Here is a 12563-nt window from a genome sequence, read left to right as displayed (position 1 = left end):
ACTATACAACGTGTGAAGTAGTACTTTTTCTTATCCAGAATCTTCCAGCGTTCAGCTTTATTGAATGGGCCCAGGTTCTGGTGTTACAAGAGGGAGAAAAACTTCTTCCTATCCACTTTCCCCACACCAGACCACTATGTCTCAACAGCAGAAATGGTTCCTCTTCTCCATGTTTTCTGCAGACCTTTGTCAACAAGAGTGAATGGTCGTGTTTGCCTCTCCTTGCTCTTGTGGCTTAGACTTAGCTCATACACTGGGAACAAGTGAAATAGGATATTCATGGGTTTCCATGGATGCATTTTCTGCTTTGAGAGCAGCCTGCTTGTGCTTTCTGTGACTTAAAAAAGCTAGGAGAATTAGGATGAAACCCCTCTTGCTGCTAATTTAGGAGAGAAAGGGACGGGCAACCCATGCTCTGCTCTTGGGTAAGTCACACTTGGGTCATTCCACATCAAATCAATGTGAAAAACAGGGGTTTCGTCTCGGATTTTTGATGACACTTGGTGTATACCCTTCCCTTATGGTTGAAAGAAACCCCCTTAAATTTTTTTCCGTCTATCTCACTTCAAAGTTTTGTGAAATCTGCGTTTCTGTCTCTCTTGAGATCCTTGGCCTTGTGTACATTTTATTTTTTTTCTCCATAACTAATGATCAGATCTCTTTGGAATTGTACACAGAGCTCAATAACATGATGAGGATTTCAGGGGAAAATACATCAGCGCTCAAAAGATTTTATAAATGCCTTAAAAAAATTAGAAATGTAGTTTGTTGGGTGGAAAAACTAGGTTTAGAAAACCTAAATTTTCAGTGTGTGGGCATGATGGAATCAAAAGTTTTTGATGGTGAAAATTATTGCAAAGACATGCTCTTTCTCGACAAAGAATGAAATGCAGATTTCATGAAACTTTGAAGTGCTATAAAATTAAAACCGTTCGAGATAGAGGAATTTTTTTTAAAGGGGTTTCTTTCAACCATAAGGGAAGGGTGTACACCAAGTTTCATCAAAATTGAACTAATGTGGAATGACCCACTGGGCCCATGGAGTCCTGATTCCATAGTATTTGTGAGTTGCTTAATACATTAGGACCATGAGGCTGTCCCAAGATACCATCATCCCAACCCATGTAGTAGGACAGATGCTCAGTTTTCTTCTTTCTACGGGAAAGGAGGATGGTGATCTGAAAGTGAAAGATTGTACATCAACTCACTGTATTTTTCGCTCTATAAGACGCACTTTTTCCCTCCTAAAAGGTAAGGGGAAATGTGTGTGTGGCTTATGGAGCAAATGCAGCCTGCGCAGCTATCCCAGAAGCCAGAACAGTGAGACGGATCGCTGCGCAGTGCTCCCTCTCGCTGGTCTAGCTTCTGGCTTAGCCATGCGCAGCCTCTTCAGGGCAGCGGGGAGCCTTCATCCCTCTGCCCTGAAGAGGCTGCGCAGCTATCCCAGAAGCCAGAAGAGCAAGAGGGATCTTGCTCTTCTGGCTTCAGGGATAGCCACACAAAGCCTCTTGAGCGCAGCTGGAGCGCTCCTGCCTCTTCGCTCAAGAGGCTTTGCGTTGCTTTCTTGTTTTCCTCCTCTAAAAACTAGGTGTGTCTTGGGGTCGGGTGCATCTTATAGAGCGAAAAATACAATATTTTTCATAGTCAGATCACTCCCTGTTGAGGTTTATGGCTTATAGCAACTGTTCCCCTCTACACGGGGGGTGGGTACTAGAGGTTAATGAATTCTGATGGAATCTAGTTAGTTTTCTGGCTGGTTTGACTGGCAGTTCTTTCAAATTCCTGGTTACTCTGTGGAATGCAGAGATTACTCGAGTGGTTGTCGAGCTAAGCTGAACCCTACACCTGAGCTGAGGGCATTGAAGCAGGTTGAAAGATGGCATGAACACTGGATAAGATTTCATGATGAGTCCGACCGAATACAAGAGCTAACTATCAAGCCTTCTCTGTAGTGATGGTGAAGTAGCCATTTTTCTACACCATAATTGCATTCCCACAAAGCCATCCTGTGGAGCTTTTCCAAATGGTTTTGAGTCTTTTGAAATCTGATTTGATAGATTTGGTGGAATCCCAGTACTGTAGTTCTTTGTGATGTGTTTACAAGAGACTTTGAGAACAAAATTGCTTGTATCCACCAATTTTCGGACCTCACAATTGTCTTGCTGGATAACTTTTACCTTTAGGGCCCTGTGGATGTGGCCCTTGCCTATCCTAGCTAACTGCATCAAGCAGAGAGGGGGGGGTGACTGGTTGAGTGCAGGAAGCAGCAAATTCCTTGTTAACAGAGGGTGTATTCCCAGCCTCCTTTATTCCCAGACAATAGTGTTACTATTCCTAAAAAGTTTCATTGGGCCCAGAAGTTCTGAACAACTGTGGGCCAATTGCTAACACTCCCTTCCCGGACATAGTGTTCAAGCAGTAGTTGCCAGCCGTCTCCAGACACTCTTAGATGAAACTCATTTTCTAGGTCCATTTCAGTTGAGGTTTTGGCTTGGTTTTAGCAGTAAAACTGCCTGGGTCACTCTGTAGCATGACTTTTGCTCAAAGTGAGATGGAGGTGCAACCCTACTGATTCTCTTGCTCCCTCAATCAATCACGGTATCATTCTGGAGAGCTTGTCCAAATTGGGGGTGGGTGGCACTGCTCTTCTGTAGTTTTACTCATCTGTGTAGCAACTGCTTACAGAAGTGGTGCTGTGGGTATCTCTGTAACTCTGTGGCATTCAGGCTTCAGGTAGCATAAACATCAAACCACCAAGTGTGCTTACTGATCATAACATTTGGGCCTCAAGTCAGTACTTGAGAAAATAGTCTGCTCCAGTTTGTGGTGCTTTGTGGGCTGCCCAATTTGGTTCAGGATCTATCAGTCTATTTCATTCCATCACCTCCCATTCACTCATAGGATTTGGGTTTTTGTTTTTTAAAGGCTGTAACTTCTCTTTGTTTTTGACCAAAGTCAATGGAATTTGCAGGTAAACTAGCCCATAGTGAAAAAAGGCTACCAAATTGCAAGCAAATAGCTCAAGGGGCTTTTGTACTAGCCATATTTTTAAAGTTGATTCAAGGTGGAGAAAACTAAAAGGGATTCATTTTTCAGATAAAATTATTCCCTCTGATGTCTAAACATATCAGTCACAGTGGAGTTGTCCCTCAATTCTCTTTCCTCTCTATTGTTTGCTCTCTGTTCCTTCACCACACCACACCCCTCATGTTATGGAAAACTTAGGGATCTTACTTTCACTTTCTCTGCAACTTTTTGCTATTGTTTGGATCACCAAAGCATCACAGGAGGTCTTGCTTCAACCTGTGCCACCTCATACGGATTTCATTTTGCCTCTGACAAGCCAAGGACGCCCCCCCCCCCATACAGACATATCCCCAGGATTTGCCTGAATCCTGATGCACAACCCTGTACTACATTAGATCATTTAGGGATTTGGAATGCAGCTGGCACCTAACTCTATTTCTCTTTTTTATCTAATTGGCTGAGATGGTGGAGATACTAAATTAAATCCTAGGCATGGTAATGGGGTGGAAGAAGGCCAATAAACTGATGTTCAGTCCAGAAAGGCAGAGGTACTGTTAGTCCACTTTTGCACTGGTGAATGGTGTTCAACCTGTTCAGCAGGAGGCTATACTCTCCCCTAAAAGGGGAGCGGTTCATAGTTGAGGTGCTCATTGTTCCGTCTTTGTCACAATGCCCTCCGTGGCTCAGAGTACCTTGTTCTAGCAGAGGCTGCTACACCAGGCATGACTGTACCGGGACCAAAAGAGATCCTTCCTTCAGTGTTCCACGCCCTGTAAACCTTCTCTTTGGATTACTGCAATGTGTTGTGTCTGGGGCAGGCTTTGAAACTGGTTTGGAACGTTACACTGCTGCATAATGCCAGTTTGAGGGTAGTGACACTCACAGGGCTGTGAGGATAATTGAAGTAATAAGAGGACAGGTGGGGGAAAAAGACTTCCTTGGAAAGTTTTCTTTTAAAAGCAGCTGTTTTAAAATTATGGGACAAAGATTAAACTCACCTGGACTCAAAACAAAAAAGTGCACTACCTCAGCCTGCTAAAGGAAGTGTTTGGAGGGAAATTGAAATACCTGCTTCAAACCCTCCACCTTCTTTTACTTGGAAGGAAAGCTGCAAGCAACAAAGGAAACTATTCACTAATGCTTTAAAAGGCACTGTTAACTGCGCCAATGTACCTTATCAATTAGGATTGTTTGGTTTGTTTGATCTGTATTTGTTTGTGCTTTTCTAAGCAAGGAGGGAGGGAAGAACCATGTTCAGCGCCACCTTGAGTTTCTTGGAGGAAAGATGGGAGAAATGTAATAAACAGGTGCTATAAACATACTTAATACTTGCACTTGTATCCCACCCACCAATTTCATGATGTTTACAAAACTGATAAATGCCTATAAAATAAAATCACAACAACATTTAAAATAGAGTTAAAATGCAAAAAAAGTAAAATCCCAGAAGCTTCAGAGTAAACTGCCTTCAATTCAGCATCACATCAGTTTCCAGCAAAAGCCTGAGAGAATTGGTACCTTTTTTAATCCACATCAAAAGATGACCAGCTGAGGATGCCTGTTATACCTCAGGAGGGAGGGAATTCTGTGGCTGAAATGCCAGTCATAGAGAAGGCCCCATGCGACGTAACCACACACTGAGCCACGTCTTATCAGCAGAACTACATGAAAGGCATTTTCTGGTGATCTTAATGCACAGGCAGGCTAATACAGAGAGAGGGCCTCATTCATGTACAGTATATGGATCTCAAGTTGTCATACATGAAAGTTAACACTTTTCAGTTCAGTTTGGTAATGTATAAGCATCCATTTTAGCATGAGAGAGAGAGAGAGAGCGCAGATTTATTACCATCGGAAAACATCAACCCCACAACATGGCACTGCTGCTCTCTTGCAGGGATGGAGGAACTTGGTGACCTCCAGGTGATGTTGGACTAAAGATCCCATCAGTCCCAGGCAGCATGGCCAATCTTCAGCATCACCTGGAGGGAAATGGATTTCCCATCCTTGCTTTAACTTAGTTAAGGTGGCCTTTGCTTTCCATTTTCTGCCACTGCACTGCTTATTTCACAGAGCCATCTTTTTGCTTGAGATTGGGAATGGGCGGAACCCCAGTGGTAGGGCCCCAGATGTATTCCCCTGTAGCATCTTCAGTCAGGGCTGGGAGAATCTTCCTGTCTGAAACCCCAAAGAGCCACTGCCAGCCAGCCTAGACAGTATTGAGCTAGATTGACCAAAGGTCCGACTTGGTATAAGGCAGCTTCCTATCCCACCAGATTCCCTTTAGGATAACTTGTTTATGGTGTTAGAAACTTAGATATGAAAGCTAAGAGCTAAATGGCACCTTAAACCTAGGTTATGGGCGCCACAATGGAATGTCTAGGCACACTTTTTTATTACAAGAATACAAAGCTGAAAATGAATGAACTGCAGCTAAAATACTACGTTCCTTTTTCACATGGTCTAGTCCTTCCCCTGCCCACCCCCCTAATATTCTTAAGAGGGTCTCTTCTCCAGTCTTCAGAGAGTAGCTGGAAGTGGGGAGGCAGAAAAAGGCCCTCCTTTCCTTCCACTCTGCATACACGCCCTGGATTCTCCCTGCACCCCCTTTCCTTCACATAAATGTATCTTTTTGGCACCACAATTAGCACATATTAAAGCCCTATACAACTGATGGCAGAGACACCCACCTTGAGTGTCCAGTTTGCAGACCTAAGTCTTAAGGGTCCTTCAGTGATTCCACTCCAAAATTGGTTTGGATTTTAAGCATCACTGTGAGAGTCTGAGGTAGATAGCACTTTAACATGCACTTCTTAATCCATCATAACTGACTGGCTAGTATATTTCAAATTAAAAGCACATCATACATTAAAAGTGCATTAAACAAGGCAACTGAAACCTAAACAAAACATGTTGGGTTGAAAAGGAAAGAAAGTTTTCAGGTTCCCAGTCCATGCACATTTTACTTGGGAGGAAGCCCCATTGAACTTGGCTGGGTTTTACTTCCAAGTAACAGTGGCAATTTTAATCTGTAATCTTAGGCGCAGTACTGTGTCCAGAGCTCAGAAACTGCTCGCTTTTATGAAATTCCCTGTCACAAAACGCACCCAGAAAAATGGGAGTTTTGAATGCTGCTTGTTTAGTGGCAGCCCACATTTTAATCTCTATGGAATAGGTTCCCCTGAAGGTGCAGTCACGTGAAGTCCCCATGCCTCTAGTCCTGCTCTCAGGAGTCGAGATTTGGTTGTTGTCGATGTTTTGTGTTCCTTTTCCTCCTTCCGTACCCAGACGTGAGTGTAAATTATAAATGAGTGATGCAGCGTTTGATTCTGCTCCTCCAGGGTGCCTTTTGGAATGGTGGCTCAGCTGTTGCAGTGAGCCCAAGAGAGCAACAGCCCAGAGTGTCCTTGGGAAAGCAAGCCAAATGTGGGGTGCAGTGCCAGAGCAGAAAGCATTTTTCCGTTTTGCCAGGCCTGTCTGCATTCTGCACATCTGCAGGCTCACTGCACAAAATTCAAGACCTGCTCTAAGGTGCAGAGATTTGCACAGCTGCATTTCAGTGGTCATGATTTTTAAACGGGTTGAAAATCTGGCCAATGGGAATGTTGTGGGCATGTTCAGCCTGGTCTCAATCAGGCACTTTTAAGTTATAGTCCAATTATCCTGTAACCACTTTAAAAAACCAACACACACACCCCACCCTGAAGTGTTGTGAGATGCTGTCCTCAGTCAACGTGCATGTTGTCAAGTCTGGGTGAGTCTTTGTGCTCCCTGCTACTTGCTGCAGCTAGGGCTCTCCTCTCTAGTCACTGTCAAGTCAGGAATACTTCTTGCAATCAGTGGAGTGCAAACAGAGTGCTGTTTCCTCTGGTAGGAAGAGTGCAAACAAATGCCCTGTGCCAGTGGCTTCACATAGGATGACAAAAAATGGAAGGAATCAAACACACTCATATAAAGTACTGTTGATTTTTGAAATTCTGTTGATTGTCTTTGAACTCTTTTCTTTTAGTGTGGTGGGTTCTAAAAAACCCACCCCAAAAAGCTAACTTCTGCCCTTGTGTGAGATGAAATTAGCTTGGGAGATGTTGCAAGCAAGTGCTTTGATGGGGGGCTCTGGACCCAAAGGTGTGGTTGGCAAGGCCATCCAGAGATGGAGCTCTGGAGGTTTCAGTTTTGAGGACAGATTCAGAAATAGGATTGGGGAGGAGATTGGTAGGTGGAATAGATGGGAGCGAATATTGTTTTGACTGCAAGCTCCTTAGGACTATCTCTCCTTTTCTTTTTACTTCTCTTGCTTTGTTAATTGGATGTGTGGAGGCACTTCTCCATGTTCCACTCCTAGGAAAAGTTGCTTTACAGAGCCTTCTCTGTGGTGGCGCCTCTTGTGGAATACCATCCTCTTGCACACACCAACATAGTTATTTTGACATCAAGTTAACACTTTGAAGATCCTCTTGCCAGTCAGCATTGGCGATGCTGAGCTTGGTGGAACAGTGGACTGACTCAGGATATGTCAGTTTCCTAGGTTCCAGTATAATACAGTCCTCCATTCAGACCCACGAAGACTAGAATCTTAGTTTACTTTTGTGGGCCGGTCATAGCTCAGTGGTAGAGCATCTGGCAAGTGGTTCAGTCCCTGGGATCTCCAAGTAGGTCTGAGAGTGTCCCCTCCCTGAAACCCTGGAAAGCTGCTGCCAATCAGTGTAGACAGTGCTGACAGTACATGGACCAGTGGTCTGACTCTGTATAAGGCAGCTTCCTACAATGCTGAGCTTGGTCTGTTGTTTTATCTCTGTATGCTGGTTATTAATTTTGTGCAAATTCTGCCCTGGTATCTGTACTGATGAAGGACGGGCTGATAAATCCTTCAAATAAATAAAGTAAAATAGCCTAGGGATAGGGAGCCTGTGGCCCTCCCAGTGTTGCTGGACTACAGGTCCTATCATCCCTCACCATTGGCTATGCTGCCTGGGACCGATGCAGCAGTTCAGCATCATCTGGATGGCCACAGCTTCTCCATCTGTGGTATATTAGAAAATGGGAGCCGCAGCTCAGATACTTCTGGTTCACAGCTATGCCTTTGAATGGCCTGAACCAAATTTGCATGTTCTCAGTTTTATTTCCCTATGTGTGAATTGGGGATGGTTATGGCAGGGTGAATGTGATAAGCAAGGTAAAGCGGGCAGTGTCATTTCCTTAGGGGATGTGGCCTCAACTGCATGTTTAAACAACAACTGGGTGAGGCATCCCTTGAATTTCTGAGCATGCTCTGCTCTTTGGCTTTCCATAAACCCTGCAAATAAGATCCTAGATCCTCAGTCAGCCTGTATCTGCCGGAGGGTGTGTTGGAAATGGCTGTTTTGAGCTGTGATCCACAAAGAGGTCCAAGCAGTCAGCCTGTACAGCAGCTGTGCTCCCTTCCTTGAACTGATAGCATCCTTTCCCAGCTAGATCTTTTCCCAGCTAGAGTTTTGAGTTGGGGTATCACCCCTGGATGCTACTTTTCAGCTGCCCAGCTGGTCATCTCATTAAATATACTGTGGGCAGCTTTGGTTAATGGGGGAGGTTTTGTAGGGTGATAGAGGGTAGGGTTGTGTCTACTTTATGGATTTTTAAAGTGCCTAATAAATTTTGCAATGCAGTATATACATTGCACAGACTGAGCAATTTTTCCACATTCTTGTAGACTAGTAACTTTTGTGGCGTTTTTGAAGGACTGCTGTTTAAAAGTATTTGTTACTAGGTACTGGGTGAAATTCTGTCTCTCTCTCATTCCAGAATGGGAATGGAAAGTGGGAAATGGGGAACTTCGACACTGAATAGAACTGCTTAGACATTGCAGAAACCAAACTTTATTATTATTCTTTATTTCTTCTCAGCCGGCCTTGGGACATCCGGAGTCCAAGCCCAACACAAAGTCCAACATGCTACGAGGCCGCGGCCCAGTTACCTCCGCTGATGAGCAGCCACACATTGGGAACTACCGCTTGTTGAAGACGATTGGGAAGGGCAACTTCGCCAAGGTCAAACTGGCACGGCATGTCCTGACAGGGAAAGAGGTGAGAGAGGGGAAGCAAGAGCAATGGGGGTCTTTTGCTTATGCAGGCAACCTCCAAAGATGTGAGGGAATGAGAGTCTAGTTGTCCAACCAACAATGCTTTTAAGAAGACAGATGTGGGGAAATCAAATTCTGCAACCAGAAAAGCTGGCTTCTGTGTCCTGTCTCGGTGGTTTAGGTTAAAGCACACTTTTACTCAGATCTGATTATCATAGTTCTTAGTGTTGGGCTTGGAGTTTCTAGGCTCAGCTGGGGTGCAGAAGTAGGAGAGGGACAGGCCCATGTATACCTGGAGTGAACGGGTAAGAAGTAGAAAGGTTAAGAAGGGAAGTGGGGAGACACACACAAAATGTGTGTTTGTCACACCTCCATAACCTTGAGGACTAGTAACTTGCTTTACAAATAAGCCTCTCTTGTAACAACAACAACAAAAGCCAAGGTTCTCAGGAGAGCTAGTTCTGCACCAGCAGTAATAATTAACACTTTTGTGGTGCCTTTTTGAGTGTTGAAAGAACTTGCCTTACATTATCTCAGTCCACAGAACAAGCCTGTAAGGTAGCACAGTGTTATTAACTGAAAAAAGATGGAATGGATGAGGCTCAGAGGGGGTGGCCTGCATAAGGCCACCTAGTGAGTTTGATGAGATTTAAATGGATATATCTCCCATCCTTAGCTGCTGTGCTGCATCAGCACTCACTGCATAGTAATATATGTAAAGGGCCCTTTGCTTGTTGAGTCATGTATAAATTGATTTATAATCCTTCCTATCCACAAGGGCTCTGGGCAGATGACCTTTATAAGCACTGCGGCTTGGCCCCCAAGAGCCCCTTGAACGAGCATAAGGTGCAGTTAGTCAGTGGGGTCAGTTGTCACTGTCTCTGCTCCACCATTCTTCAACTCTGAAGAGGTCCCCTAACCTTCAGAAGCAGCTGGGTGGGTTGGGGTGGCATTTGGAGCTGCAGCAGTAAGAGGAGACAGGAAAGCCCAATAGCACAAGTCAAAATCTCATTCTCATTCTTAGGTTTAAAGTCAGTACATTGCATCTTAAAAAAACAAATATTCTCTCTCACTGTGTATGGATTTTGTTTTGTTTCTAAAACCACATTTTAGCAGTAAAAACATACGACTGAAATAAAATCTTTATCTCCGGCCACTGAAGTGCCTATCCAAATGAGAACCCCACTCCACTCTGAACCACACCAAAGTCATTGTACCAAAATAGCCTGTACTGGTTTTCCTCTTGAGACGTTGGCATGCTGCGCCTACTGTACCACACTCCCTTCTGTTAGTGAAGCACTTTGAACATACCACACACCCCAAGCTTTTTCCAGGGCTAGTTCTGAGGAACTAACATGCAGCCTTGAAAAAAAAAAGCCATTTCCATTTGCAAAGTTTTCAGATGCTCTCTACCTTCTCCTCCTGAGTATTTCAGCCAGTGTGGGGAGTCTGCAGTCCCCCCTTCCCACTGCTCATCAAGATGGAATCTGCTGCCCTGTGGGGCAGACAGTTTTCTGGACTCTGGGTTATTTTTCCAAGCAGCCGAACTCAGCTTCCTGGAAGCTTGTAAGCACATGCTGCAGGCAATTCTCTGATGAGGATCCTTGAGGGAAATACCTGCTTCCACTGAAGAGAGCAGGAGTGGCTTGGCTGAAGCTGACCTGCCCACCTTGTTTGTTCTTCCTCTACTAAATCACGTCCTGCATTCTTGTCTGAGGTCCCTGGCGACTTGGTGCCATACATATGGAAGGCTCTGCGTGAGGAATAGCCAGTTCTTTCCCCTTCTGGCTGAGTTTTCGCACATAGCATGCAATAAGGGCCATACTGGCACCTTTCCTGCCAGGACAGGCACTCAGTGATGTAACAGGCAGGAAGGGCAGGCTGCGGGAGGCCTGATGGGAAATAAGGAAGAAGCCAAATGGCTTCATTAGGCGAATTGTAGCTTAGACTAAGCACCAGGCCCCAAGCTTTGGAGAGGAGGAAGCCTGAGATGTTTGGCTGCTCCTGGAAGGGCCCTAGCTCAGTGATAGAGCACATGCTTTTCATGCAGAAACTCCCAGATTCAGTACCTGGCATTGCTAGTAAATATTCCTGTCCAAAACCCTGGAACACCATGGCTTGATTCTGAGCCAGATGAATCAGTGGTCTGACTCCATATTCTGCTGCATGTGTAGACTAGGCCTCAGATTAAAGATTGTATTCAGTGTTTGTTGTATTCAGAGTAGACCCATTGAGATTAATGGACATGATGAACTTAGATCAATTAATTTCCATTGGCTATAACCCTAAAGGCTTTCTGTTGGCTTAAAGTCTTAGCGGTGAGTGAAACCACAGATACTCAACTTTTGGAGCTTCCCAGTTAGATTCCTGCAGTTCCTGGTGCCAAACATCCACCCAACCACCACTTCTTTAAGGGGGAGTGAGTTGTAGGTGCATCCGCTTCCTCATTCCCATCTTAAAGCAGCTTTTGAGAAATTCTAGTTGCTGATCAGAGCTTTCCACATCTGACTGGTCATGTCTGATACAGCTCTGAAGTTACACTGGGGAGCCTAGTTTCGTACCTAACAGGGCTCTTTTAACTAGTGACATTGTCACGCCTCTTGCCCTAGCGTCATGGAATGCTGTTCCTCCTGAATTTTTTTCCTAGGTGTAGCATTTGACAGAATCTCTCTCTCTCTCTCTAAAAAAACAGGCTTTTAGTCCTCTATTTATGGAGGTACTTTAAAAGGCCTGCAGGGCAGCGGTTGCAAAGGGCCTGTCATTTCTGTAATTTGCACGACTGTCTGTTACTCCTGTGCATCCTTCACATTGCATCTTCCTGCTTACACCCCCTCCCCCTCCATCACCACTGCTCTGTTTTGTCACAGGAGCGCAGAATTCTGTTAAAAATGTGAACGGTTGTGTTTTGGAGTAAACTATCCCTAATCAGCTAGCTTTGCATATGCATTTTAATTGACTTTCAGGGTTTTTAATTTTTAATTTAATTTAATTTAATTTTTTGTGGTGCATGATTAGGGATTCCATGAAGTGGAATCAGAAGTCTTTTAAATGCAGGGGGTGAGCTTGCCAGGGGAAACTGGAGCACTGATATTGCTTTGAGTCCCTGTGCTCGTTACAATCATTCCCTGCCACTTGACAAGAGCTGCAGTTACCAGCCTTGTTCCGATCGACTGGAGTTGCAGCTGGCCTGGTTCCATCTCTTGTTTTGCGGGTTGCTGGCTATGTTTCTCTTAATGCTCACTCACACACCATCCCCAAACCCAACTAATTGAAATTACATAGGATTGTGGCATGTTTGACCTATGAGCACCATAGGAAGCTGCCTTGTACTCAGTCAGACCGTTGGCCCATGTAGCTCAGTACTGACTGGCAGCAGGTTCAGACATTGTTGTCTGCCAGGTCTGCCTGGAGATGCAGGCATTTCTGTAAATGTAAGAATTGCCCTTGCTGGCTGACGCAAGGCCCATCTATTTGAACATCC

At 44.7% G+C, this 12563-nt stretch overlaps 1 protein-coding gene across 15 annotated transcripts in view; it reads left to right on the top strand.

The window, feature by feature from the left end:
* Window positions 1-12563, top strand: part of MARK2 (microtubule affinity regulating kinase 2) — a 110122-nt gene that overhangs the window by 66547 nt on the left and 31012 nt on the right. For 14 of the 15 annotated variants that reach the window (XM_053369321.1, XM_053369319.1, XM_053369316.1 and 11 more), the window contains exon 2: window positions 8907-9086. The exons of the other annotated variant lie outside the window; for it this stretch is intronic. In XM_053369321.1, the coding sequence (XP_053225296.1) occupies window positions 8907-9086 (180 nt within the window). The remainder of the gene's footprint in view (window positions 1-8906; window positions 9087-12563) is intronic. 15 annotated transcript variants of the gene reach the window in all.

The sequence above is a fragment of the Podarcis raffonei genome, chromosome 16, assembly GCF_027172205.1.
Source record: "Podarcis raffonei isolate rPodRaf1 chromosome 16, rPodRaf1.pri, whole genome shotgun sequence".
Lineage (NCBI taxonomy): Eukaryota > Metazoa > Chordata > Lepidosauria > Squamata > Lacertidae > Podarcis > Podarcis raffonei.
Note: the sequence above shows the minus strand (reverse complement) of the source record. Positions and strands in the feature narration are given on the sequence as shown.